The sequence below is a fragment of the Girardinichthys multiradiatus genome, chromosome 5 (assembly GCF_021462225.1).
Source record: "Girardinichthys multiradiatus isolate DD_20200921_A chromosome 5, DD_fGirMul_XY1, whole genome shotgun sequence".
In the NCBI taxonomy this organism is placed as follows: domain Eukaryota; kingdom Metazoa; phylum Chordata; class Actinopteri; order Cyprinodontiformes; family Goodeidae; genus Girardinichthys; species Girardinichthys multiradiatus.
Genome location: NC_061798.1, coordinates 35,054,867 through 35,079,733, shown reverse-complemented (window position 1 = coordinate 35,079,733; position 24,867 = coordinate 35,054,867). Strand labels below are relative to the sequence as shown.

At 39.5% G+C, this 24,867-nt stretch overlaps 1 protein-coding gene across 2 annotated transcripts; it reads left to right on the top strand.

Annotated features, from left to right (window-relative positions):
- The first annotated feature begins 176 nt into the window (after positions 1 to 176).
- On the top strand, positions 177 to 24,610 carry LOC124867833 (voltage-dependent calcium channel gamma-1 subunit-like). Of its 2 annotated transcripts, XM_047364473.1 has the most exons (5): positions 178 to 337; positions 434 to 691; positions 15,961 to 16,035; positions 21,574 to 21,720; positions 21,836 to 24,610. In XM_047364473.1, the coding sequence occupies exons 2-5, from the start codon at positions 454 to 456 to the stop codon at positions 22,066 to 22,068; spliced, it is 693 nt and encodes a 230-aa protein (XP_047220429.1). In that variant the 5' UTR covers positions 178 to 337; positions 434 to 453; the 3' UTR covers positions 22,069 to 24,610. The 2 variants fall into 2 exon arrangements, with proteins under 2 accessions (XP_047220430.1, XP_047220429.1); XM_047364474.1 differs by having other exon boundaries at positions 177 to 691.
- Positions 24,611 to 24,867: the final 257 nt, after the last annotated feature.

Sequence of the window (24,867 nt, the reverse complement as noted above, 5' to 3'; positions counted from 1 at the left end):
AACACAGTGATACTGTAATAGGATAAGCACAGAGCCTGACAACCTGACTCACCAGCCATTTATAGCATACAACACCCTGTGAAACACACCCATACCCCACCATGGCAGACATCTGGTCATCAACTTCTGTGATCTGCCTCAACAGCTGACTATGTGAACTTGCATCCCGTCCGTAGAGTGGCAGCTCATAGTGTGTGGGGAAAGAGGGACGTGAAAGTAGGACAGAGGAGTCTGGCCCCTTTCCTTTCGAACTAGAAGCACAGATTTGTGGCAGCGGGAGAGAAGACATTAGTCCTGGGTGGAGAGAGAAAAGACAAAGCTTTTTCTTTTCTCAGAGGTGAGCTGCAGTCACTGAGGGAAGAAGTCTCTGGGTTTCAGATCAGTGTGTTCACTTTGCAGAATATTGAGTCTTACAATTTTTTTAATTGACTAGAAATCGCACCTACTGGAAACATGCACAAGCGTACCAAGATAAAGATTGCCATTGTCGTTCTGCTGGTGGGTATGGCGTGCATGTTCACAGCAGTGGTAACGGACCACTGGGCAGTGCTCAGCCCACAGGTGGACAGGTCCAATAAAACCTGTGAGGCGGCCCACTTTGGTCTGTGGAGGCTGTGCAAGAAGCACATTTACATCACCGAGAAAAACTACATGGAGGGGCATGGTTGCGGACCAATTAGTTTGCCTGGAGGTAAGAAAAAATCCCAGCAAAATATTTTCTAACTCAGCCATATAATCAAAGCAAATCTTAAAAATTTTGATTTTTGCACATGTGGCAATATTAGAATAAAAAACTTTTGCCCCATGAAGCACAATTATTGCTTTTTGCAGCATAACTTCTGCTATGAAGTATGAAGCTACTAAGGATAGAGGTCCTAACAGAGGAAGTCATGTGACTGTCTAAAATCCCCATGGAGGTCCTAAAAGGATCCTGCTGCAGTTTATTTATTCCAACCCTTTAATAATAATCAAACTGTTTTTGGGAATGAAAACATTTTAAAATTGGTAAAATGTTTTGAAGTCTGGCTGTTCGATGGCACAGTTGGTAGCATTGTTGAATGTTGCCTTGCACTAAGATGGTCCTGGGTTCGACTCCAGGCCCGCTGTCTTTCTGCACGGAGTTTGCATGTTCTCCCCGTGCATGTGTGGGTTCTCACCAGGTACTCTGGCTTCCTCCCACAGTCAATAAACATTACTGTTATGTTAATTGGTCTCTCTAATGGCCCTTAGGTGTGAATGAGCGTGAGCAGTGTTCGTCCTGTATGTCTCTGTGTTGCCCTATGATGGATTGGTGACCAGTCCAGGGTGTACCCTGCCTCTTGCCTGTAGACTGCTGGAGATAGGCACCAGCTCCCCTGTCACCCACTATGGAAGAAGTGGTATAGAAGATGAATGAATGTTTTAAATTTTAAGTTGAGATTTCTCCGCTTTATGAAGCTTGTTGTGCAAAACAATTGTCCTAGTTTGACCATGAAGTTTACTTTTTGGAAACTCAACTAACTTTTTTAGCAAACAGTTTAAGAGAGAGAACCTCTGACAGGCAAATAAGACGGCATCAGTTGATGAGATGTTTAATGACCACCATTAAGATGATTTGATGAGATTTAATAGTCTGAGAGGATTTTTAAAGAAAACGTTAACCTTTAGAGATGTCCTTATTACATTCACTGTGCTTAAATTGTAAAGTTTTATCTGTGTATATTCATATAATTGCATTGACTTTTTTGGACACATCATTTAGGTTGCTGGTTAATTAACGTTGAAGTTTGTATTTAATGTAGAGCAATGGCTGCACTTTGTCGAAGAAAAGGGCTTAAATTCTGTATTCATGGTTTTGTCAATTTTTATCTAAAAGATCGTGTGAATTAATAGTTTGTTCAATAAAAACTGCTTCTACTCAAACAGAATTTAGATCAAGTGGGCAAACAAATGAAAAAGTATAAAAAAGTATTTGCCTCCTTAAAGATTTATTTTGTTGCTTTTTTTTGTCTTTTTTGTTACACTGAGATTTTTTCAGGTTATCAAACATATTTAATATTAGACAAAGATAACCTGAGTAAATACAATACGCAGTTTTCAAAAGCTGATTTTATTTATTGAGGAAGGAGAACTATCCAAACCAACCTGACCCTGTGTGAAAAAATAGTTCTCCAGCTTGGCAGCTTCACGGTCTATTTATGATTTACCAAGCAGGGACTATTGCTTTTCCACATACTGCACAGTCAGATTGGTTTGGATAGCTTGTTTCCTTTAATATGGAAATCATTGCTTGAAATCCTCTTTTTGAATTTCTTTATGTTGCCTTTTAAGATTAAGATTTATTTGTTGGTCTGAAATATTTAAGTGTAGAAAAGAGCAAAAAAGGGGGCAAATACTTACTCCACAGCCTTGTATTTTTGTAACATTTATAGTTAGCACCACTAGTAGCTGTCAGGCTTGTTGCTGCTGTTATTGCTGTAAAATTGTGTCTACTAGTAGTTTACTTGTTGCAATAGAATTCAGTTCAATGCTAGACTTATTTTAATAAAAGAAGCTTTGAATGTAATTTGCTTATGGCCCTGCTACTGTTTGGATAAAAAAATTATAACTTGTATCAGGTTTTATTTAGTTTGTTTTCAATTTCTTACAGCAAAATTAATGCTCTTTGAATTTTTCTACATTTTGTTGCGTTGAAACCACAACATTTTATGTATTTTATTGGGCATTTATGTGATAGACCAACACAAATTAGTGCATACTTGAAAATGAATGCTGTTAAATAAAAACAAATATTAACATTTGAAAAGCATTCATTTTCCTCTAATACTGATAAATAAAATCCAGTTTTATTTCCATTGTAACCAGTTTTCTTCAGAAATCACCTAAGAAATGTTTGAGGTATGAGAACATTTGTAAACAAATATTTAAAGAATACCAAAGGCCACACCAGATGGGACAGAGACAAAGCTGTGGAGAAGTTTAAAGCTATACTTTAGGTTTAGGTTAAATCTTTAGGCCATACAAGCCATACCAGAGCACAGTTAGATTTATTATCCAAAGATTGGAAGGAGTATGGCACATGGAATACTTTAACTCTGGAGCAGCTGCACAGATCCACAGCTCAGGTGGGATAATCTGTTGTCAGGACAACTGGTAGCTGTGCACTCCACAAATTCTGCCTTTAAGAAAGAGTAGAAAGGGAAGAAATCACTGTTTAAAGAAACCAGAAGATGTTTTATTACTTTTTTCCACAGGAAGATAAGCAAGGTATGTGCAAACATGGTGGTGGAAGCATTCTGCTGTGGGGATACTTTTCTTCACTAGTGATAGGGAGCCTTGGCATGGCTGACAGAAAGATTGAGTGATGGGCAAAAATGTAAATCTCTAGAAAATGTAAGTCTCTACAACTTGTGGCTATAACTGCAGCAAAAGGTGATTCTACAGTGTATTGGCTCAGGGGGCCTGAATATAAATGCTATTATTTTTATCATAATGTTGTTGCTGTTTGTAAAAACAAATAAATGTAGGAGTTAAGCAGTACTTTCTGTTGGTCTCTGAAATAAAATCCCAATAAAATACATTGACATTTGTAATTGTAAAATGTAAAAAAGGGTTTGAGTGGAGTGGTGGGAGACACATCAGCTCTTCATGGTAGATGGGCATAAAGGACAAACTGCTGTGGGTATCAGACTGAGAAACCATAGTTTATAAGCCACAGAGTCTTAAGAAACCACCAGCAAACACTAAATTTCACAACAGCTAAACAGTTTTTCCCACTCGGTGGTCAAAGAACCTGCTGAGAGTATCTTATAATGGGCTTACACACTGATACTTGTACAATGATGACATATACTGTATAGACACCTAATGGTAAAAGTAAAGAATCAATACATGTACCGTCCATAAAGAAAACTTTAGTAAAGTTTCACTTTACTTAAACTATTAAAGTTATTTTCTGGTGAAAATGATGTTGACAGATATTTGTTTTTATTGTTATAAAGAAAACTGGATATGTTTCTTTTTTAATACCGCCAGATTATTAAGTTGTCTTTCTGAAAAATGCTGTCACTTTGTGTAGCTCTAATTCAAACGTAACAATTTAAAGATCATAAAAACGTATTTATGTCATCAAACGTTCTTAAAACTGCTTGTATTCATCTGTAGAAAAGCACCTGCCCTCACTGAATGTTGACCATTATACGAACAGTATGTCAAGCAGCTGCTGTACTTTCATGTCAGCTTTTCAGGACACCCACCTAAATCCTTACTACTCACAAAGATAAGCTAATTCTTTAATGATGTTGGGATGCCTGCACTCTGTTTGCATTGCAAGGGCTCTTTCAGGAACAGATGAAATGCCTGAGGCGGGGTTCACTGGTGCAGACGTACTAAATTTTCTCAATACCTTTACCCACCCAGGCACACATTGAACTCTTTAGACTGTAATGTTACATAGCAAATGTGTTGGATTTTGGAGTTTATTTTTCAGTAGTGAAAATTGTGATCATGGTTATTTGGGGAATTTCATTATTTAGTCTGAAATAATTGTGTAGCAAATACTTAAATAACTAATATTAACCAATAAAACCAAACAGCCTCCTCTGCTTATCAAAATCAAACAAGTCTGATAGCTTATTAGGAAAGCTAATTGATCTCAAAATTAACTTTTGATCATTTCAGGACATTAACATCTGCCCTTACAAAAGAGAAAAACGGGATAAAAGCAGTTCTACACTCAGTAGAAGTAGTGGTACTATTAATTCAGACATAATGAACATTCTTTTCTGTACCTTTTCATAAACAATTATGAACTGTATTTACTAAAAAGAAACAAAATGGTTAACCTTTATAATGTTTTGTTTTGTTTAATATTTGAAAAAAAAATTGTCTAATTCTGATGCAGATGGTTTTTATATAAATAGAACAATTCAACGGAAGCTAAGAATCTCAGAAAAACATTCTTTATTTTGAGAAAAGCTTCTTATTTTCAACATTATACTTTATTTCGGCTGTACTAAAGATTCACTGTGACTTAATCTTAAAATTCAGCTGCACACCCAAAATCAGCTCGAGAGGAGAGTATTTGGTAGCAAAAGTCCAAGGAGTGGTTTATGCTATGATTAGAATGAGACAGACAGATGACACTCAATAATAAAATAAAAACAAAAAAAAAACAAAATTATGTGTGTAAAAAAAAACCACACATTACATGTTAACGACAATAAAGCAGCCTTTTTTCAGAAAGGAAATTTGATAGATGTCTCATTAGTGGATGGATTTCCCTTTGGCTGGATTTGCGTTTTATTCTTAATCTAGGACACAGATGATAAAAAACAGGACTCAAAAATTTGGCGAGGAGATCCTCTACAGCAAGACAAACAAGTGGAAAATATGGCCTGGTTTTTTTTAAGGAGAATGCTGACAAAGTGCAGATGGTGAGAGGATGGAGGAGGAACTTTGAGTTACTTCCGCTTTTGTTAGTGGGGTTCTTTAAATCCAAACATAGAAAATTATACCCTGGTTATCTTCTCTAGTTAAATTGTTATTTCTCTTATCGGTAAATCTCTTATATTTTGTTATACATTTATTTTTCAAGCATCTAAAAATCTTTTAAGCCAACACTTTGGCAGTTTCTACGGCTACAGCATTGTAAGAGGGCCAGTAAAATAAATATCTAAGAGGTTCCAGAAATAGGAAATGTGCAACTTATTTTATATTGCATGCAACGAGCACTGCTGTTAGTTACAAAAATAAGCCATGTAAATATTCAGCTGTGCTGGGTCAGGGCCATGAGGGTCAAGTGTTCATGAACAAGCCCATCGTTTCTCTGAGTGACAGGGCCTCATGGCAGAGTCTGGCATAACTTTAGCACCTGCATTCCCACCAAACCCTTCCCATAAAGACCATCAAATATAGAGACATCATCCTAGCAATTACTTTTACATATACACAGACATACATGTGGTGCTCAGATTCAGAAAATCTTACAATTTATCATGCCTACAGAGTGTCTATGTTTGTAACAGGCATGAACTAAATGCAATTGTTTAAAGATGTGCTAAAGTTGCAAAACAATTTCAAATCTCAAAGATCTGAAATTATTAGGCCTAACATTTCTACTTCAGACAAAGAGAATTGACAGCACACAAAAACAATATGTACAGTGACATGACAGTGTGCGGAGATGTTGTTAAACCAATGTAACATGACAGAAAGATAACAGACTGCGCTATTTAGGCGTTACACAACATGTCATAACAACCAGCAGGATAAGGACCAACAATAAAATAGACACAAAGTCAAAGTGTTACTGAGTGGCCAACACATTTCTACAGCTAATAAAAAATAACTGTTTTTAAAATTAGTTTGTCTTCATATTTACTATATCATGTAGCAAAGATTAAAAATGAGCAAAAAAAGGATTGGGACAAGTAATGACATATTTTGTGGTGGAAGGAAGTGAGGATCTTCCACATGCCTCCTCCACGTCCATATGGGCCTGATAGGGATTTTGTTACGACTACATGGACTAATGCCCCTTTTACAATAGTCCCTTCTCAGTGCGGTTCAGTTCGGCTTTACTCGGTTTTTAGGCTTTTCCATTAGTAACAGTTACGTGAACCTCTTACTATTTTTAGTATATCCTTGCTTGCGGTTCAAAGCCAGCCAACCTGTGCTGTTGGTCACTTATTGGGTAGGGGGCACTAGTCACAGCATACTTAATATAATAACTAATATCGTCAACCATTAAATTGTTGTACGATGGGCATATTGTGCATATGACCACTATAGCAAGCTAGCATTAGGTAGTGTGAGCTTACACTGACACGTCCTCTAGCTTATACCCTTCAGATACCGCTCAATGGCTACCCTCTCTCTCCAGTACTAATCCAAATTTCTTCGTCTTGCCTTCTCTGGCTCTCCTCTTTCCCTCTGAGTCTGAAAACAGCCATAGACTTAGCAGCAGTCAAGGCAGTTGTTGTGTTTGTGTCACATAGAAATCACATCATGTCACTTATTCAGGCTGTGGGGCCTCCTTGCTGACGATCCTGCCCACATTGAGATGGTACTCAGTTGTAATGGAAAATAAACCAAACCTTGTAGAGCTGACCCAGACTTGACCTGGGTCAAGTAGAGTGGGTACTGATGGAATAGGGGCATAAGTGGATTTGAGCACAGAGTAAGCCTCTTGTGTGGGTCCAACTTGGGTTGAATAAATACAACTCATAATGGCAAAAGTAATTGGGAACCCTATGTAGGTTCCCAATTACTATAGATTAGTCTCGAATGGGTTTTAAGAAAATCAGTTAAAATTTTGCAGCACCCCTAGGGACCCACTTTATACCCAGAATGGCCCAACATCAAATTTATATAGGCAATTAATATGGGGCCATCTTCTAATCCTTGGAGAATCTAATCAAATGTGCACTGGGTCATTTTGGCCAATGTAGGATAGCAGCTTAACAGAAACGTTCTAAAACCAAACCTGCACTTGCTCTTTCAGTTGGCGATTAAGTAGTATTAGCAACATAAACCTTCACAGGAAGTAGAAAGGAACGTTGTATTTTTCAACAAGGATTCTAACAAAATGTACAAGAATTACATATCTATAGGCAAATCTGCCCTTGCCCCTATTGTTTGTGAGCAAATTAGCACTAACACTGGGGCGCAGCTAGCTGCTACAGGAACTTAGAAAAGCAGGAGTTTCAAACATCCATGATCCATTACATTTATGTTCATGTTAGAATGTTATTGATTTATTTATTAATTCTTATCATGTGGCAAATATTTTGGCAAATAACAGCATAGAGTGTGAACAGAGGAAGTTTTTAACATTGCAATGAGTATAACATATAAAATGTAACAATTGAAAATTAAGTCTAACATGAACTAATAACCAAGAGTCTAGTCTACAACAAATCAATTAAAGTATTCTTGCTAAGGTAATAAAATGAGCATACAAGGTTGATAGTTATTAAAATGTGTATTTAAGCTACAACCCCAATTCCAATGAAATTGGGGTGTTGTGTAAAACTGTTAAACCTATATAAAATTGAAAATACTATAAAGACAAGATTTTTAATGTTCAAACAGATTAACTTTATTGTTTTGTTGGGGTTTTTTTGCAAATATTGACTCATTTTGAATATGATACTTGCAACATATTATAAAAACGCTGGGACAAGGGCATATTTACCATTGTGTTACATCACCTTTCCTTTTAACAACATTCAATAAGCATGTGGGGACTGAGAAAACTAATTGTTGAAGCTCAGGTGGAGTTCTCTCCTATTCTAGCTTGATGTACAACTTCAGTTGCTCAACAGTTCAGGGTCTCCGCTGTCATAATTTGTGCTTGATGATACGCCATACATATTCAATGGGAGACACGTCTGAAATGCAGGCAGGCCAGTCTTGCAGTGGCACTGTTTTACTACAAAGCTATGAAGCCACGCTGTTATAACACGTGCAGAATGTGGCTTGGCACTGTCTTGCTGAAATATGCAGGGACATCCCTGAAGAAGACATTGCTTGGATGGCAGCATACGTTGCTCCAAAACCTGTATGTACCATTTGTGCATTAATAGTGTCTTCAAAGATGTGCAAATTACTCATGCCATGGGCACTAACACCCCCCATACCATCACAGATGATCGAGGACTAGGGGGAGCAAAAATAAAAATTTGAAGATTATGAAACACCAGAGAGTCTGCCAGCATTCACATCGGAATCCCCTGAGGATATGAAAAAGGTGCCTATAAGAGTCTAACATCTGTTGTCGTTTTCATAGATCACTGAAAGGTGAGGATTCCTTACGCTCATCTCTTCAGATTGAAGATACATCTGTACAGAGGACAGTCCAATCTTGATGTGGTCACATTAAGATTGGACTGCAGCAATCTCATCTGTTCTGGGTTTGATGTCTGGAGATTATCACTTTGAATTTGTAACCAGATGATATGTTCAGAAAAGGGTACAGAGGTTAGCATTTAGCATAGCACATTATGCAAGGAAACATTTTACACAACCGCGGTTGACACATACAGAACCAAATTTCTATGTTCTGTATGTGTCCTTTTAAACACACAGCGTCTCAGTAGTGGAGGCTTTCAGGTGAGGAGTTGTCACTAGGGAGTGAGCGGCCAATCTGAAGAAGATTTTGGTGTTACTATGGCAACCAGTTGACAAGGAAAAAAATGTATATGTCTCTGAGAGACAGACCTTGTGGACGTACAGTGTATCAACTCTGACCTTATTCTTAAAAATGGTGATTTTTATGTAAACAACAAGGTACACCAATAGTTTTGCAGTTCATAAAGATATTCAGTATTTTAAGAAATCAGAATCAACTATTTGCTTTCTTGGGTAAATAAAGGCTCCATCTTGAATAGAATCCAACTGACCAGCTGAAGTTGGCAGGGATTTTAGGTATCTTCCTTTGTGCTTTCATATCATGGAATAAATCAATGAACTAAATCTATTTAACATTCAAAGTTTGTTAAACCGACGGCTAACAGAAACCAAAAATGAGATGTTAACTTTTTTGTTAGTTCAGCCACCATACACATAAAAAAATAACTGATAAACTTTTCTTGACAGGTAAAATACCAAAACATTTTCTGAGGTTTTGATGATTTTGTAGCTGTTTCCCACCCTTTCATTTTTCCTTTAGGTTTGACTTAGAGGTATAACTCATTGACAAGCCTCTATTTCACCTCTTATACATTATCAACAGTGAAAACAGTGGGGCTTGTTGCTTAGTAACCACCTATCTGTATTTTTCCCTTTACAGCCAGTCCCTGTCCTCATTCATAAAAACATATTTATTTGTATGCGGGACTACACAATGTGGCAAGGGACACTGAAAGCCCTTAATTTCAAAAGCAGGGTTTCATTTTGTTTGCAATAGATCTGACCCACATACAGAGAACACTCTGGAGAACAGAATATGTAAAGGATGTTTATTGTGACAAAGAAAATCAGGAACGTAACGGATGATTCTCCAAATGTGTGGGAAGAAGGGAAAAGCACTGGTGAAAAATTAGGGAACTGAATGATGTCGAACTAAGAACAAGGAATTAATGCAAACAAGAGAACAGCTTACTAAATAGGTGTTGTCAGGTTGCCTGGGGAAGAGGCATTCAGGATCCAGGTTGGTAGAAGGTTCTTTAGGTGCTGTTCAGTGTGAGCTCAGAGCAAAACAGGAATGAGTTTGGTGTGCAGATGCTTGAGTTGGAGGGTAGACAGGGTACGCTTGCGGCTTGGTCCAGGAGGCGAAAGTAGCAAGAAACTGCCAGCTAGATGCAAATCCAAACAGACAGTAGTTAGGAAAAGTTAGGAAAATAAATCCTCAGAAGGTAGATAGCCTTGATCATCCAGAAAGACTTCCGGACACGTAGTCAGTATTCAGTGACATAAAACACCCTGTCTTTCAGTGTTTAACCCTTTCTCTCTCCTAGACATGGCAATTGACTGAGCTTTTACTGTAACTAACTCTATGTGCTCTCTTTCAGACTCTAACCTTGAAAACTGGCTCAGAGTTTATCTGTTCATTCTTTCTAGGTGAAACGACTAAAGGAGCTACATCCATTAACATTTACTTTTCCTTCCCATAGAAAGTACTCCTGGATAAGTGTTTCTTTGTTCTCTTTGTGTCTCTGCTCTGTTCTCTCAAACCCCCAGTCGGTCGTGGCAGATGGCCGCTCACACTCAGCCTGGTTCTGTTGGAGGTTTCTTCCTGTTAAAAGGGAGTTTTCCCTCTCCACTGTCGCTACATGCATGCTCAGTATGAGGGATTGCTGCAAAGTCAATGCCGGTGACTGTCCATTGTCTCTACATGCTCATCCAGGAGGAGTGAATGCTGCAAGTCACTGACTGGATGCAATCTGCTGGGTTTCCTTAGATAGAAAAACTTTTTATCCAATTTGAATAAATAACTGAATCTGACTGCACTGTTCAATGGTTAGGATTAATTGGAATGTACAGGGGTTGGACAATGAAACTGAAACACCTGTCTTATCCACCTCATCCCAACCTACAGACAGAAACTAAGAGCTTCCAAACCCAAGGTTCACACTGTTAAGAAGTGGACTGAGGAATCAAAGCAGACGCTACAGGCCTGCTTTGAATGCACAGACTGGACTGTTTTTGAAACCTCAGCCACTGACTTAAACCAACAAACTGATGTGGTGACATCGTACATCCGTTTCTGTGAGGACATGTGTGTGCAGACCAAGACCTTCTGCACCTTTGGGAATAACAAGCCATGGTTTACTCCACACCTCAGGAATCTGCGCAGGGAAAAGGAAGAAGCTCACAGCAGTGGAGATTGGGCACAGTACAGGCAGGCCAGGAACGGACTAACAAAGGAGATCAAAGCAGCCAAGAGAAGCTACAGTGAGAGGCATAAGAACAGCCTTTCTACTGGTGACACTTCAGCTGTATGGACTGGTCTGAGAAACCTGACTGCCTATAGGAGACCCCCCACCCATCCTGAACAGAGTCGTCTCCTGGCCAACCGTCTGAATGGCTTCTACTGCAGACATGACAAGAAGCCATTCACGCCTCAAATCATCTCCTCTACATCCCATTCAGGAACAAGTTCTTCCCATAAAGCTACCAACCCCCCACCATCAGATCCTCTGCCTGCACTAAAGATCTCCGAGGAAGAGGTAAACAGGCTCTTTCAGCGCATGAAAACAAAGAAAGCTGGAGGACCTGATAACGTCTCCCCTTCATGCCTGAAAGCCTGTGCAAATCAACTTGCTCCGATCTTCACCCGGATCTTCAACAAGTCCCTGGAGACGTGTGAGGTCCCCTCCTGTCTCAAACGATCCACCATCATCCCGGTGCCCAGGAAACCCACCATCCTAGGATTAAATGACTACAGGCCTGTAGCCCTGACGTCTGTGGTCATGAAATCCTTTGAGCGGCTGGTGTTGAAGCACCTGAAAGACATCACAGGCCCCCTGCTGAACCCCCTGCAGTTTGCTTACTGAGCAAACAGGTCGGCAGATGATGCTGTTAACTTAGGTCTACACTTCATCCTGCAATGCCTCGACCGTCCAGGGACGTACGCCAGGATCCTGTTTGTAGACTTCAGCTCGGCCTTCAACACCATCATACCAGACATCCTCCACCAGAAGCTCACCCAGCTCAACGTCCCAGCCTCCACCTGTCAGTGGATCAACAGCTTCCTGACCGACCGACAGCAGCAGGTGAGACTGGGTAGCATCTTCTCCTGAATCAGATCAATAAGTACTGGTGCCCCACAGGGGTGTGTTCTATCCCCACTCCTCTTCTCCCTGTACACAAATGACTGCACCTCAGCGGACTTGTCCGTGAAACTCCTTAAGTTTGCAGATGACACCACTGTCATTGGACTGATCCAGGGCGGTGATGAGTCTGCATACAGACAGCAGGTGGATCGGCTGGTACACCGGTGCAGTCAGAACTACCTTGAACTCAACCCACTCAAGACTGTGGAAATGGTGGTGGACTTTCGGAGAACACCACCCCCATACACCCCCCTCACCATCCTCAACAACACTGTATCGGCCGTGGACCACTTCAGGTTCTTAGAAACCACCATCTCTGAGGACCTGAGATGGTCTTCACACATAGACACTGTTCGAAAGAAGGCCCAGCAGAGACTGTACTTCCTGAGGCAACTCAAGAAGTTCAACCTTCCACAGGAGCAGCTGGTCATCTTCTACACTGCCATCATTCAGTCTGTCCTGTCTTCATCCATCTCAGTGTGGTTTGGCTCATCCACAAAACAGGACAGGTCCAGACTGCAACGAATAATCAGGAATGCAGAGAGAATAATCAGGGCTGACCTTCCCTCCATCCAGGACTTATACAGGTCTAGGGTCAGGAAAAGACCTGCTAAAATCTCTGCAGACCCCACACACCCTGCACATAAACTGTTTAGAGTTTTACCTTCAGGCCGCCGGTACAGAGCACTGTTCACTAAAACCAGCTGCCACAGAGACGGTTTCTTCCCACAGGCTGTTTCTCTGTTGAACATTCAATAGAGTACAGAACAACAGCATACAGATGCTGCAAATGCACCTTTTTACTATATATGTGTATATTGTACATTGTAAATATGTATATTCTGTAATACAAAAACAAAACCAAAGAACAAAGTGTACCGGAGTCAAATTCCTTGTTTGTTTGTATGTATGAACTTGGCAATAAAGCTGATTCTGATTCTGATTCTGATTTTAGTGTGGGAGGTTTCATGGCTAAATTGGACCAGCCTGGTAGTCAGTCATCATTGATTGCACATTGCACCAGTAAGAGCAGAGTGTGAAGGTTCAATTAGTAAGAGCACAGTTTTGCTCAAAATATTGAAATGGACACAACATTATGGGTGAAAGAACCAGAGTTCAAAAGAGGACAAATTGTTGGTGCACGTCTTGCTGGCGCATCTGTGACCAAGACAGCAAGTCTTTGTGATGTATCAAGAGCCACGGTATCCAGGGTAATGTCAGCATACCACCAAGAAGGACGAACCACATCCAACAGGATTAACTGTGGACGCAAGAGGAAGCTGTCTGAAAGGGATGTTTGGGTGCTAACCCGGATTGTATCCAAAAATAATAAAACCACGGCTGCCCAAATCACGGCAGAATTAAATGTGCACCTCAACTCTCCTGTTTCCACCAGAACTGTCCGTCGGGAGCTCCACAGGGTCAATATACACAGCCGGGCTGCTATAGCCAAACCTTTGGTCACTCATGCCAATGCCAAACGTCGGTTTCAAGGAGTGCAAATCTTGGGCTGTGGACAATGTGAAACATGTATTGTTCTCTGATGAGTCCACCTTTACTGTTTTCCCCACATCCGGGAGAGTTACGGTGTGGAGAAGCCCCAAAGAAGCGTACCACCCAGACTGTTGCATGCCCAGAGTGAAGCATGGGGGTGGATCAGTGATGGTTTGGGCTGCCATATCATGGCATTCCCTTGGCCCAATACTTGTGCTAGATGGGCGCGTCACTGCCAAGGACTACCGAACCATTCTTGAGGACCATGTGCATCCAATGGTTCAAACATTGTATCCTGAAGGCGGTGCCATGTATCAGGATGACAATGCACCAATACACACAGCAAGACTGGTGAAAGATTGGTTTGATGAACATGAAAGTGAAGTTGAACATCTCCCATGGCCTGCACAGTCACCAGATCTAAATATTATTGAGCCACTTTGGGGTGTTTTGGAGGAGCGAGTCAGGAAACGTTTTCCTCCACCAGTATCACGTAGTGACCTGGCCACTATCCTGCAAGAAGAATGGCTTAAAATACCTCTGACCAATGTGCAGGACTTGTATATGTCATTCCCAAGACGAATTAACCCTGTATTGGCCGCAAAAGGAGGCCCTACACCATACTAATAAATTATTGTGCACAAAACACAAACACAACCCAGATCCTGACACAGGGTTTAGTAAACATAAACCTAACTTTTCTTGTAAAAATAAGATAGTTTGTTCTTATTAGAGTGAATGCTTTGTGTTGTTTCATTTCAGGAACCTGACAGATTTGAGCTTATTTTAACACATGGATATTTTCACAGCATGGGAAATAAAGCATTTGCTGTGTTGTAATAGCAACTTTTTTTGCATATTTTCACACATTTACTTCTTACATAGTGCGGGTTCTGATTTTTCTTTACTTTGATTGAGATTAATGCTTTTAATCCAGGCAAACATGACATTTGATGCTGCTATCTTTCAATTTGATTTGAGACAATCTGTCTAAAGCTCATATAACATGTAAAGCATAAGGATTTGTGATAAGTGCCCTGGGCCCTGATATAAGTAAAATGTGTTCAAGATTTGACATTAATTCCAGCCGGTTTCTAAACTGGATTCAATAGTTTATAGACGTGGCACAACATCAAAGAACATTTCCTCTACCAAATCACTGCACAAGGACATAAAGCAACTCAACTTTATTCAAACGAATCCCAAAGGTTTAGCACCTCATCTGCAGGAGAAAATTTAATTGTGATTTTTGCTGTAACCGCATTTACTTTGTGAGTCAAACCACACAAAGCAGAGCATGTTTCTAAAAGGCAACCGACTTAGTGTTAATATTATCCAGAGGGTGTCGATTTTACGATGCTTTTAGAGCAAAAATGTGACAGATCTGAGACAGTGTGAAGTGCTCCAAGAAAAGGCCGACGTTCGCAAGGTGTTCAGCAGCAGGAGGAGTTCAGATAATGGTGCGAAAAGATGAGGGGCAAGACTTCAATAGGGGTGTGAAAAGGTTTATGAGTGCAGTAGAGGAAGAAGACATCGATTTGGAGAATTTTAAGCTACGTTTATTGTTTTCTGATAAAAATTGAAGGATTTGATAAAAAGCAACAGTTCAACATATAGTGCTATAACATTATTTTTTGCAGTATAGATAGCCATTGAGTCAATATCGTTCCTGTGGTTTACTTTGACTAAAATTCAAAATCTTCTTGGCTAAATAAAGAGAAGCATGACCTTGCCGCCAGTTATACTTCAAATCCTTCATTCATTACACCTTAATATGCAAAATATTTTAACTATCCTAGCTGCAAGACAATAGATGAGATTTATTTTACTGATTTAGGCTCAATAATCTATTTTACTTGTTGTAATGTTTCAGTTTTGTCTAATATTAGTATTTTCCTTCACATATTTTAGTTTTAAAAGACAACTGTGTTGTGTTTCATTTTATATATCCACATTCTGCTTATCAATCAAGGTGTATTTTCTTTATTGTTTTGCACAGGTGCACCATTTACTCAAAAAACTTTTTTTCTAAAAGATACAGCAATAAAGACATGTTTTTAATTAGTTTCTGATTTATGTGTAAACAGACAACTTCACACTAACACTTTGACTTTAACATTTCCGTCTTCTTTCTATAAATATTTTTTAGAGCTACAGTATCACGCTCTGCAGAGCTTTGAACTGAAATAGTTTTTTTCTCTTTTTACAGAGGAAAACTGCACTTACTTCAGACACTTCAATCCAGGACAAGATGCTGAGATATTTGAATACAAAACTCAAAAAGGTAGGTTGTTCTCTAAGTGTTCGAAGGTTATTTCTTTCCATCTTGTCAAAACATTGAAGCAAAAAGATTGATTTGATTTCCTGAATTTGTTTTGTGAATATGTTCCATCTTGGGAGACATCAAAGCGGTCACACTTTCTTATTTGACCTATTTTCCTTCACAACAAACATGTTTTTGCTTTATCTTTCATCAAAATGTCAACCACAGATTTAAGAGTCACTATCTCCATACCTACATATTCTACATATATATATATATATATATATATATATATGTATGAACGTGTATACGCATAGAGGTGCATCTCAATAAACTAGAATATAAAAAGGGCATTTATTTCAGCAGTTCAGCTCAAATAGTGAAACTCATATATTATTTAGATGCATTAAACACACACTTTGATAATTCAAATGCTTTTTTTATTTTGATGATTATGGCTTACAGCTAATGAAAGCTAAACATTCAGCTTAGTTGAACATTAGAACATTACAATAGAAAAATACAAAAGGATTTTTAACACAGAAATGCTGGCCAGCTAAAAAGTGCAGGGCAGGTAAAAACTTATTCTCGAAACATAATCAGCATCTACAAAACTGTGACTGATGGCTGTGCTTATAGTATTGGGTGAGGAGTGAATAAACACAAGAAATGCAACAATTGTAGCTAATGTTCTAGATACGTCTATCTCTGGTGGATCTTTAAGCACTGACTCTAGCCACAGTCCGCACTTTGTGACTTTCCTCAAAGCTCTTAGTAATCCTCTTGAGGCAACAGGTACCCGTGATACTTGTGTACGTATTTCTACCACACTTTTTCCATCCATTCAATTATCCATTAATATGCTAGGCTTTGGCACTCTGTGAACAACCAGCTTCTTTTGCAATGACTTTTGTGACGTACCCTCCTTGTTGAGGGTGATACAGAATGCCTGTTGGACAACTGTCAAGTCAGCAGTTTTCCCTATGATAATGTAGAGATAACATTGCTGTAACATAAAATATGTGTGTTAAAATCAATGTCATTGTTCTTACATAATTAAAATGTTCCAAGAAACTGAATTTGGATTTTTTATTTACGGTAAGGGGAGCAGCATGGTGGAGCAATTGGTATAATTGTTGCCTTGCAGCAGAAATGTGGCCTGGGTTCTTTGTACATGTAGTTTGAATGTTTCTAGTAGTCCAGTTTCCTCCCACAGACCAAAAACATAACGGTTAGGTTAACTGGTCTCTCCACGATGCTCTTAGATATAAGTGCATGTGCTCATGGTTGTTCATCCTGTGTGACCTGTCCAGGATTTACCCCGCATCTTCATGGCCAGTGACCCACTGGAGATAGGCACCAGCACTCACATAATGATATGTGGGTATAGCTAATAGATGGATGGATTAACTGTAAGCCATAATCATCAAAATTGGCACAAATAAACTCTTAAAATAAATAACATTGTTTGGAATGAATCTATGTATTTGAGACTTTTTAAACAAAGTTACTAAAATAAATTAAATTTCCAGGAATATTCTAAGTTTTTGGACTGCACCTGTACATTCATACATTAACCTAAGATGCAGGATTTCCAGAATATGAACAGGAAAAAGACCAAGACAGTTTAACTTTAAGTTCTCTCTAGGTATGGCCCAGCCCTCATTTTAATTACCCTTCAATTCCTCCATCTTCTTCTCACTGGCTGTATCAGAAGAAGGCCCCCATTGAGCTATGTATTTGAGTGGGGCTGTATTTGGAGCCATGTCACACTGACACACAATTATTAGGGTGAAGAGAAATGTGCATAAAGTCACACACACACACTCCCGCAAACCAAGCATTCATGGGTGTCCCTCCCTCCCTCCCACCCACTCGGCCATGCAGTCCATAGGACTGGCCCTTAAGTGGTTGTGAGTCTGCTGGAATAATTGGAGAGCTGACCTAAGCTCCATGTAGCATTATGTACTCTTGACAGAGCCATTGGGTTACACAGTAAGGGTTGAATGAACATTGTAGACGCAGGCCACCACAGACACACCCGTCCGTACAGATTGTGTCATAAACACCACAAGAAGTCTCACATTAAAACAAACTAATTAAAGAGAGAATAATCTGTAGGTATTAAGCTCCTAGGTTCCTTCATCATTTTGGAAAAATGCTTGAACTTTGAATAGCACGTATATACATAAGTTCTATTGCCTCCTAAACGTTTCACTAACTTAATTTTCTTCACTGTGGCTTATAAAATACATGCTAATATTTTTTATTTACCTACAAATGACATTTAGACACATACTATAATATTAAATGCAAACTTAAATATTTATAGTAATAAATGCACATAAATGGAATAAATTCTAAGAAACAAATGAACCTTTTCTTAAACAAAAGAGTCAAATATTGTTGAACTACGCCAGTGCAGTAAAAGTAAGAGAGGGAAGTTTCCCAGCCAGGACTTCTCTCCTAAAGTCAGTGTCTGACTTCACAAATACATTGCTGGAAGAGCGGTCAGAAAATTGCACAAACACACTTCCACACCTTGGTCAGATCAGGTCAGTTTTAACGAGATTTTGGTCAAGATGAAAATCCTACTAAGATGACCTGCATGTTAAATCTGTACCAAGAGGATTTGAAAATTCCTTACCTTTAGGGTTAACCCCACATTTTTCAAGTATTATATAATGCTGTAACCTAAGCCCTTCTACACAGCTGATGGTTTTCAAGCACCTAAACACCTCTTCATTCAGCCACAATAACTGAAAAAAATGGCTCACTGGGTCATGATATAGGTAACTGAACCCCTACAAAGTGAGTCCTATTAACATTACAATCAAATGTGGCAGTGCATTTTTTTATGTTATGGAAATGTTATTCCATTCCTTTGAAGGGAATGAGAAAATATAAAGCTTTGCATAGAAATAAAATAAGAGAGGAACCTTTTAATTCTGGGTTGTTTAAAACTTTGGTTTGGATGAAGGTCTATAGTGTCTTGCCAAAGTATTAAGACTCCTTAAATCATTTTACGTTTTTTGAGGTTATAGTCTCAAACTTCAGTATACACTGCTCAAAAAAATAAAGGGAACACTCAAATAACTCATCCTAGATCTGAATGAATGAAATATTCTCATTGAATACTTTGTTCTGTACAAAGTTGAATGTGCTGACAACAAAATCACACAAAAATCATCAATGGAAATCAAATTTATTAATCAACGGAGGCCTGGATTTGGAGTCACACACAAAATTAAAGTGGAAAAACATACTAGAGGCTGATCCAACTTTGATGTAATGTACTTAAAACAAGTCAAAATGAGGCTCAGTATTGTGTGTGGCCTCCACGTGCCTGCATGACCTCCCTACAACGCCTGGGTATATTCTTGATGAGATGGAGGATGGTCTCCTGAGGAATCTCCTCCCAGACCTGGACTAAAGCATCCGCCAACTCCTGGACAGTTGGTGGATGGAGCGAGACATGATGTCCCAGATGTACTCAATCAGATTCAGGTCTGGGGAACGGGCGAGCCAGTCCATAGCTTCAATGTCTTCATCTTGCAGGAACTGCTGACACACTCCAGCCACATGAGGTCTAGCATTGTCCTCCATTAGGAGGAACCCAGGGCCAATCGCACCAGCATATGGTCTCACAAGAGGTCTGAGGATCTCATCTCGATACCTAATGGCAGTCAGGCTACATCTGGCGAGCACATGGAGGGCCATGCGACCCTCCAAAGAAATGCCACCCCACACCATTACTGACCCACTGCCAAACCGGTCATGCTGAAGGATGTTGCAGGCAGCAGATTGCTCTCCACGGTGTCTCCAGACTATGTCACATCTGTCACATGTGCTCAGTGTGAACCTGCTTTCATCTGTGAAGAGCACAGGACGCCAGTGGTGAATTTGCCAATCCTGATGTTCTCTGGCAAATGCCAAGCGTCCTGCACGGTGTTGGGCTGTGAGCACAACCCCCATTTGTGGACGTCGGGCCCTCATTCCATCCTCATGGAGTCGGTTTCTAACCGTTTGTGCAGACACACGCACATTTGTGGCCTGCTGGAGGTCATTTTGCAGGCCTCTGGCAGTGCTCCTCCTGTTCCTCCTTGCACAAAGGCGGAGGTAGTGGTCCTGCTGCTGGGTTGTTGCTCTCCTACGACCTCCTCCACGTCTCCTGGTGTACTGGCCTGTCTCCTGGTAGCGCCTCCAGGCTCTGGACACTACGCTAACAGACACAGCAAACCTTCTTGCCACAGCTCACATTGATGTGCCATCCTGGATGAGCTGCACTACCTGAGCCACTTGTGTGGGTTGTAGAGTCCGTCTCATGCTACCACGAGTGTGAAAGCACCACCAACATTCAAAAGTGACCAAAACATCAGCCAGAAAGCATAGGTACTGAGAAGTGGTCTCTGGTCCCCACCTGCAGAACCACTCCTTTATTGAGTGTCTTGCTAATCACCAAGATTTCCCCCTGTTGTCTACTCCATTTGAACAACAACATGTGAAATTGATTGTCAATCAGTGTTGCTTCCTAAGTGGACAGTTTGATTTCACAGAAGTTTGATTTACTTGGAGTAATATTGTGTTGTTTAAGTGTTCCCTTTATTTTTTTTGAGCAGTGTAGTTTGTGTGATTGACAGTGCGTACTTGTGAAGTTAGAGGAAAATACATGGTTTTCAAAATTTTTCCTATTTAAAATCTGATGATTGTTCATTGCATTTGTATTCCACCCTCTGAGTCAATACTATGTAGAACCACTTCGTTACAATTAGAGCGGCGGGTGTTTTGGGGTATGTGCCTGCCAGCTTTGCACTTTTAAAGATGGAATTTGTTTTGCTCATTTTTTGGAGAGCATCTGTGAACTACTCTGGGTGTATGATAGGGTTGCATCCTACTGGATGCTGAATCTCCACCACTATCTCGAGTCTTTTGCAGCCTCTTACAAGTTTTCTTCCAAAATTGCCATTTATTTAGCTGCATCCTTCTTCCCATCAACTCTGACCACCTTCCTTTAAAAGAGAAGCATCCATACCAGATGATGCATCATCTACCCCTATGTGTCATCATGTAAATAGTGTGTTAAGGGTAATGGGTATTGTTTGTTTTCCTTCATACACACAGTGTTTTGCAAGTTGGCCAGAAGGTTTCATTGAGGTGTCATATAAATTGGAGGCCTTTTCCACATGTTTGCTTTGTCTCTTACATGACTTGTGGCATGCAAACAGGACCTCTCATGGATCTTTACCTGCCAAAAGGCCAAATCTTCTTAGAGTGCTATACCCAATAATTGTCCTCTTGCAATATTCACTAACAGGTTCATGCTGTGTTCACCACAGGTTGTTGACATTAAGAATATAAGAAATAGAAAACTCCCCAGTGCAATGTACTCCTGTTTGTTTTCCACCTTATGGCTATGCTGCCCTGGGAGGAGAGCCATTGATATTTAAAAAAACTGTCACTGTGTGGTATAACCCAGGGATTCATTGGGCACCTATTTCTTTCATGAGCTCCAAAACCTTTTTTATTGTATTTTGACATTTTTTCCAATTGTTTTTCCAGAGTACAACATTTCTGCTGCAGCCATCTCCATTTTCAGTCTTGCCTTCATGATCCTTGGCTCTCTGTGTTTACTGGGATCATGCACTGGGAAAGGGAAAGGAAGAGACTACCTTCTCAAACCTGCAGGGATGTTTTTCGCATTTGCAGGTTGGTTCAGTTTATTGACAAATCTTCAACTTTCCTGTAGTTTCACAGTCTGAAACAAAATCAAATATCAAAAATGATCCTCCACGCCTGCTCACATAAAAACTTCTGTCTTCAGGTATCTGTGCTTTCATCTCACTGGAGGTGATGCGTCAGTCAGTGAAACGCATGATTGATAGCGAAGAAACTATTTGGATCGAGTACTACTACGCCTGGTCCTTTGCTTGTGCCTGCTCTGGCTTTGCCCTTCTCTTTCTCGCTGGCATCGCGCTTCTCGTCCTCTCAATGCCTCAGATGCCCAGGAATCCCTGGGAGACGTGCATGGACGCCGAGCCGGAGCAAGTAGAGTGATGTTAGATGGTCAAATGCAGCCATGAATCAGGCTATTGTTTTGATTTAGGACTTCAGATTTTTTTTTTTTTTTTTTTGAGAACAAGAGTTTTGTTCCAGCAAAGAATGAGGTAAATAACAAAAACATGTTTCTGGTGTTTGTGTACCATAGTCATCTCTTCAAACAGCAGTTGAATGGAGCTTTTGTGACCTCACATGCTGGCCTCATCACTCACTGCCTTCCTGTTTTTTGCTTTGATAAATTATATCGATGAATTATTCTTAATGTGGCCATGGTCTTTCTTGGGCCCTCATGTATCATTGTCATGCATGTTCAGACAAAAATGCCCCAAGGGATTTTAGAATAAGATTAACAACAGCCTGACTACAGAGTGAATTTGAGCTTCAGCACCACATAATACAAAACTTGTACGCAACAAGGGTTTATGTATTTTTAATAACATCACTCAAATAATTGCTCAATGACGATGTCAAATAAACATCTCAAGGATTATTAAAAGAAGCTTTCTTGATAAAGAATGAAGGAAAAAAAGTAGTAGCTAAGAGGAAATTTTGTGTGTGTGTGTATGTGTGTGTGTCAGACTGAATGCTAAACACCCCCAGAGTCTGCAGCACCAATCATGTTGGAAAAGGTTCAGTTTTAGCAGGTGCACTGCACATATACAAGGCCTTTCACTTGTCTACAGCTCCCAAATCTCACTGATAAAACACAGAAAGGTATATGTATCTAAAACATGATTAACCTTTTAAGTTTAAAAGGTATTTATTCAAATCTACAGTAATTACTATTTCTGTTGAAAAAAAACACAGGAGTCTATTTATAACTCATAAAATCAGAACATGTCACCCTTCTGTAATCCGATATACAGAAAAAGAAGAGCTGTAACTGCCACTTGGTCCTTTAAAAAGATAGTTTTGATGTTCTGAGGTGAGGTTCAGTGACGTTTTCAGTAATAATTCCCTTACCCGCAGTAGACAGATTTCATATCACCATGAGTGTGTGTTAAGAAATCCTCAGAGTGGTCATATGTTAACATCTCGTCAGCCAGAGAAACAGTTTAACTGTAAATAACTATACATGGAATAAAACTCAGTGTTGAGTGTGTTTTTCATTGCTGTTTCATAAGCTGAACAACGTGGTTGTTGCTATGCTAAAGTCATGTTTGGTGAGTTTTCTGTCGGCTGATCTGGACTGCTCATTTTTAAACATCTAATGGACCTGGAAGAGCACAAGAACATCTCCCACATCTCCCATGCTGTTGCACAACCCGCCACAAAAGTTTCCGCTACTCTTGACAGACAACATGTGGCTGATACAGCCATCAGCATCGACAAGCTTAGTTAAGAACCAGAGAAGCTGTTGAGCTAAGAAAACGACAACTATCTTAACAATGTCTTGTGTAAGTAAGACAGAGGTACTCCTGAAACCTCAACCTCTTTGTTAAAGTTAGGACTTTCCTTAAAAAGCAGATTCTACTTTTAGCAAAACGCTATTCAAGTGTGCTGTGTGTTTTTATAGAACATATGCACTCCTATCCTTTTGGTTATGATCATGAGTCTAATGTATCACTTACAATAACAACAACTGAGAGCAACAGGCAATTTAAAGTATCACAATTTTATGGCAATTACTTAATTTAGAAGGCTTTGAAATGTTAATATGCACTAATATAGAGTTGTAGCCTATAGATGTAACCATTTTCTGTTTGTTGCTTCAAATCACTAAAACCAGCCAAGTCTGTCTCGGTGTTAGCCTTCACCGTTCGAAGGAGTTTTCTACTCAATATGGTGTCTGTTAAAGGCAAGGGAACTAGTACTGTTATGTTCACAGAACCTTACTTCATAAAATCCAAACTAACACTCTTATTAGTCATTTTTAAGATGTTTTGCAAGTAATGGTTCTGGCATTAATGTTTATGCTGATTGAGCTTTGTTGTTGCGTTTCAAAGTAGTTAGGAAAAGGCAACAACTAAGCCAAAGTTATTAATACAAAGTTTCTGTAACTGAAAAGGTGTTTAAGCAACATGGATGATGTGACTGAAAAAACCTCTGCATTTGTTTTGACTTTGCTTGACTCCACACTGGAAATGGTTAGGAATCTTATGAATAGGGTGAACAGTGTGAATGTTCATTTAACTTTTTGTTCAGAACTCTGGTGTAATGGCAGACCCGACTACATTGTTCTGTCAAAGCTTCTACAACCATCATCTTGACCTTGCTCAGGGCAAAAACTGTTATTTTCAGTATAATGTATTTCAGTTTGACTTAATACTCTTAATAATCTCGGCATAGATATAAACAATATACAGTAGCAGGCAAGTTTGAATGTAATCTTTTATTATATTGGGTGTCTAAATTGTTCTTGCTACAATGTTATGAAAGAAAATGGATGAAGATTTTGGATAAATGTTAACGCAATGTGGTTTTAGTTCTTTCTACTATATATAGCATGCAGTTGAATGAGCTTTGGAGTGGAGTTGATTCCATATTTCTTACATGTTACAAATTTCTAAGGAAAAAATAAAAAAACTTTGAAAACAGATTGTGATATCACTTTGTTTTTATATGAGTTACATGGTCCTGGAGTTCCAGGTCACAGGGAAAATATATGTGTTCATTGGGTCCTTGAGACCCATTTTACTGGAGCACACTAGACGTCAGGCAAAAATGTTTACTAGTTGATAAAGTTAAGCATAAACAGTGTTAAAGAAAAGCTAACCAAACCAACTCAGCAAAATCTGATTGCTTCCTTGTAAAAGTTACAGATCCAATAGCCATGACATGCATACTGCTAAATCT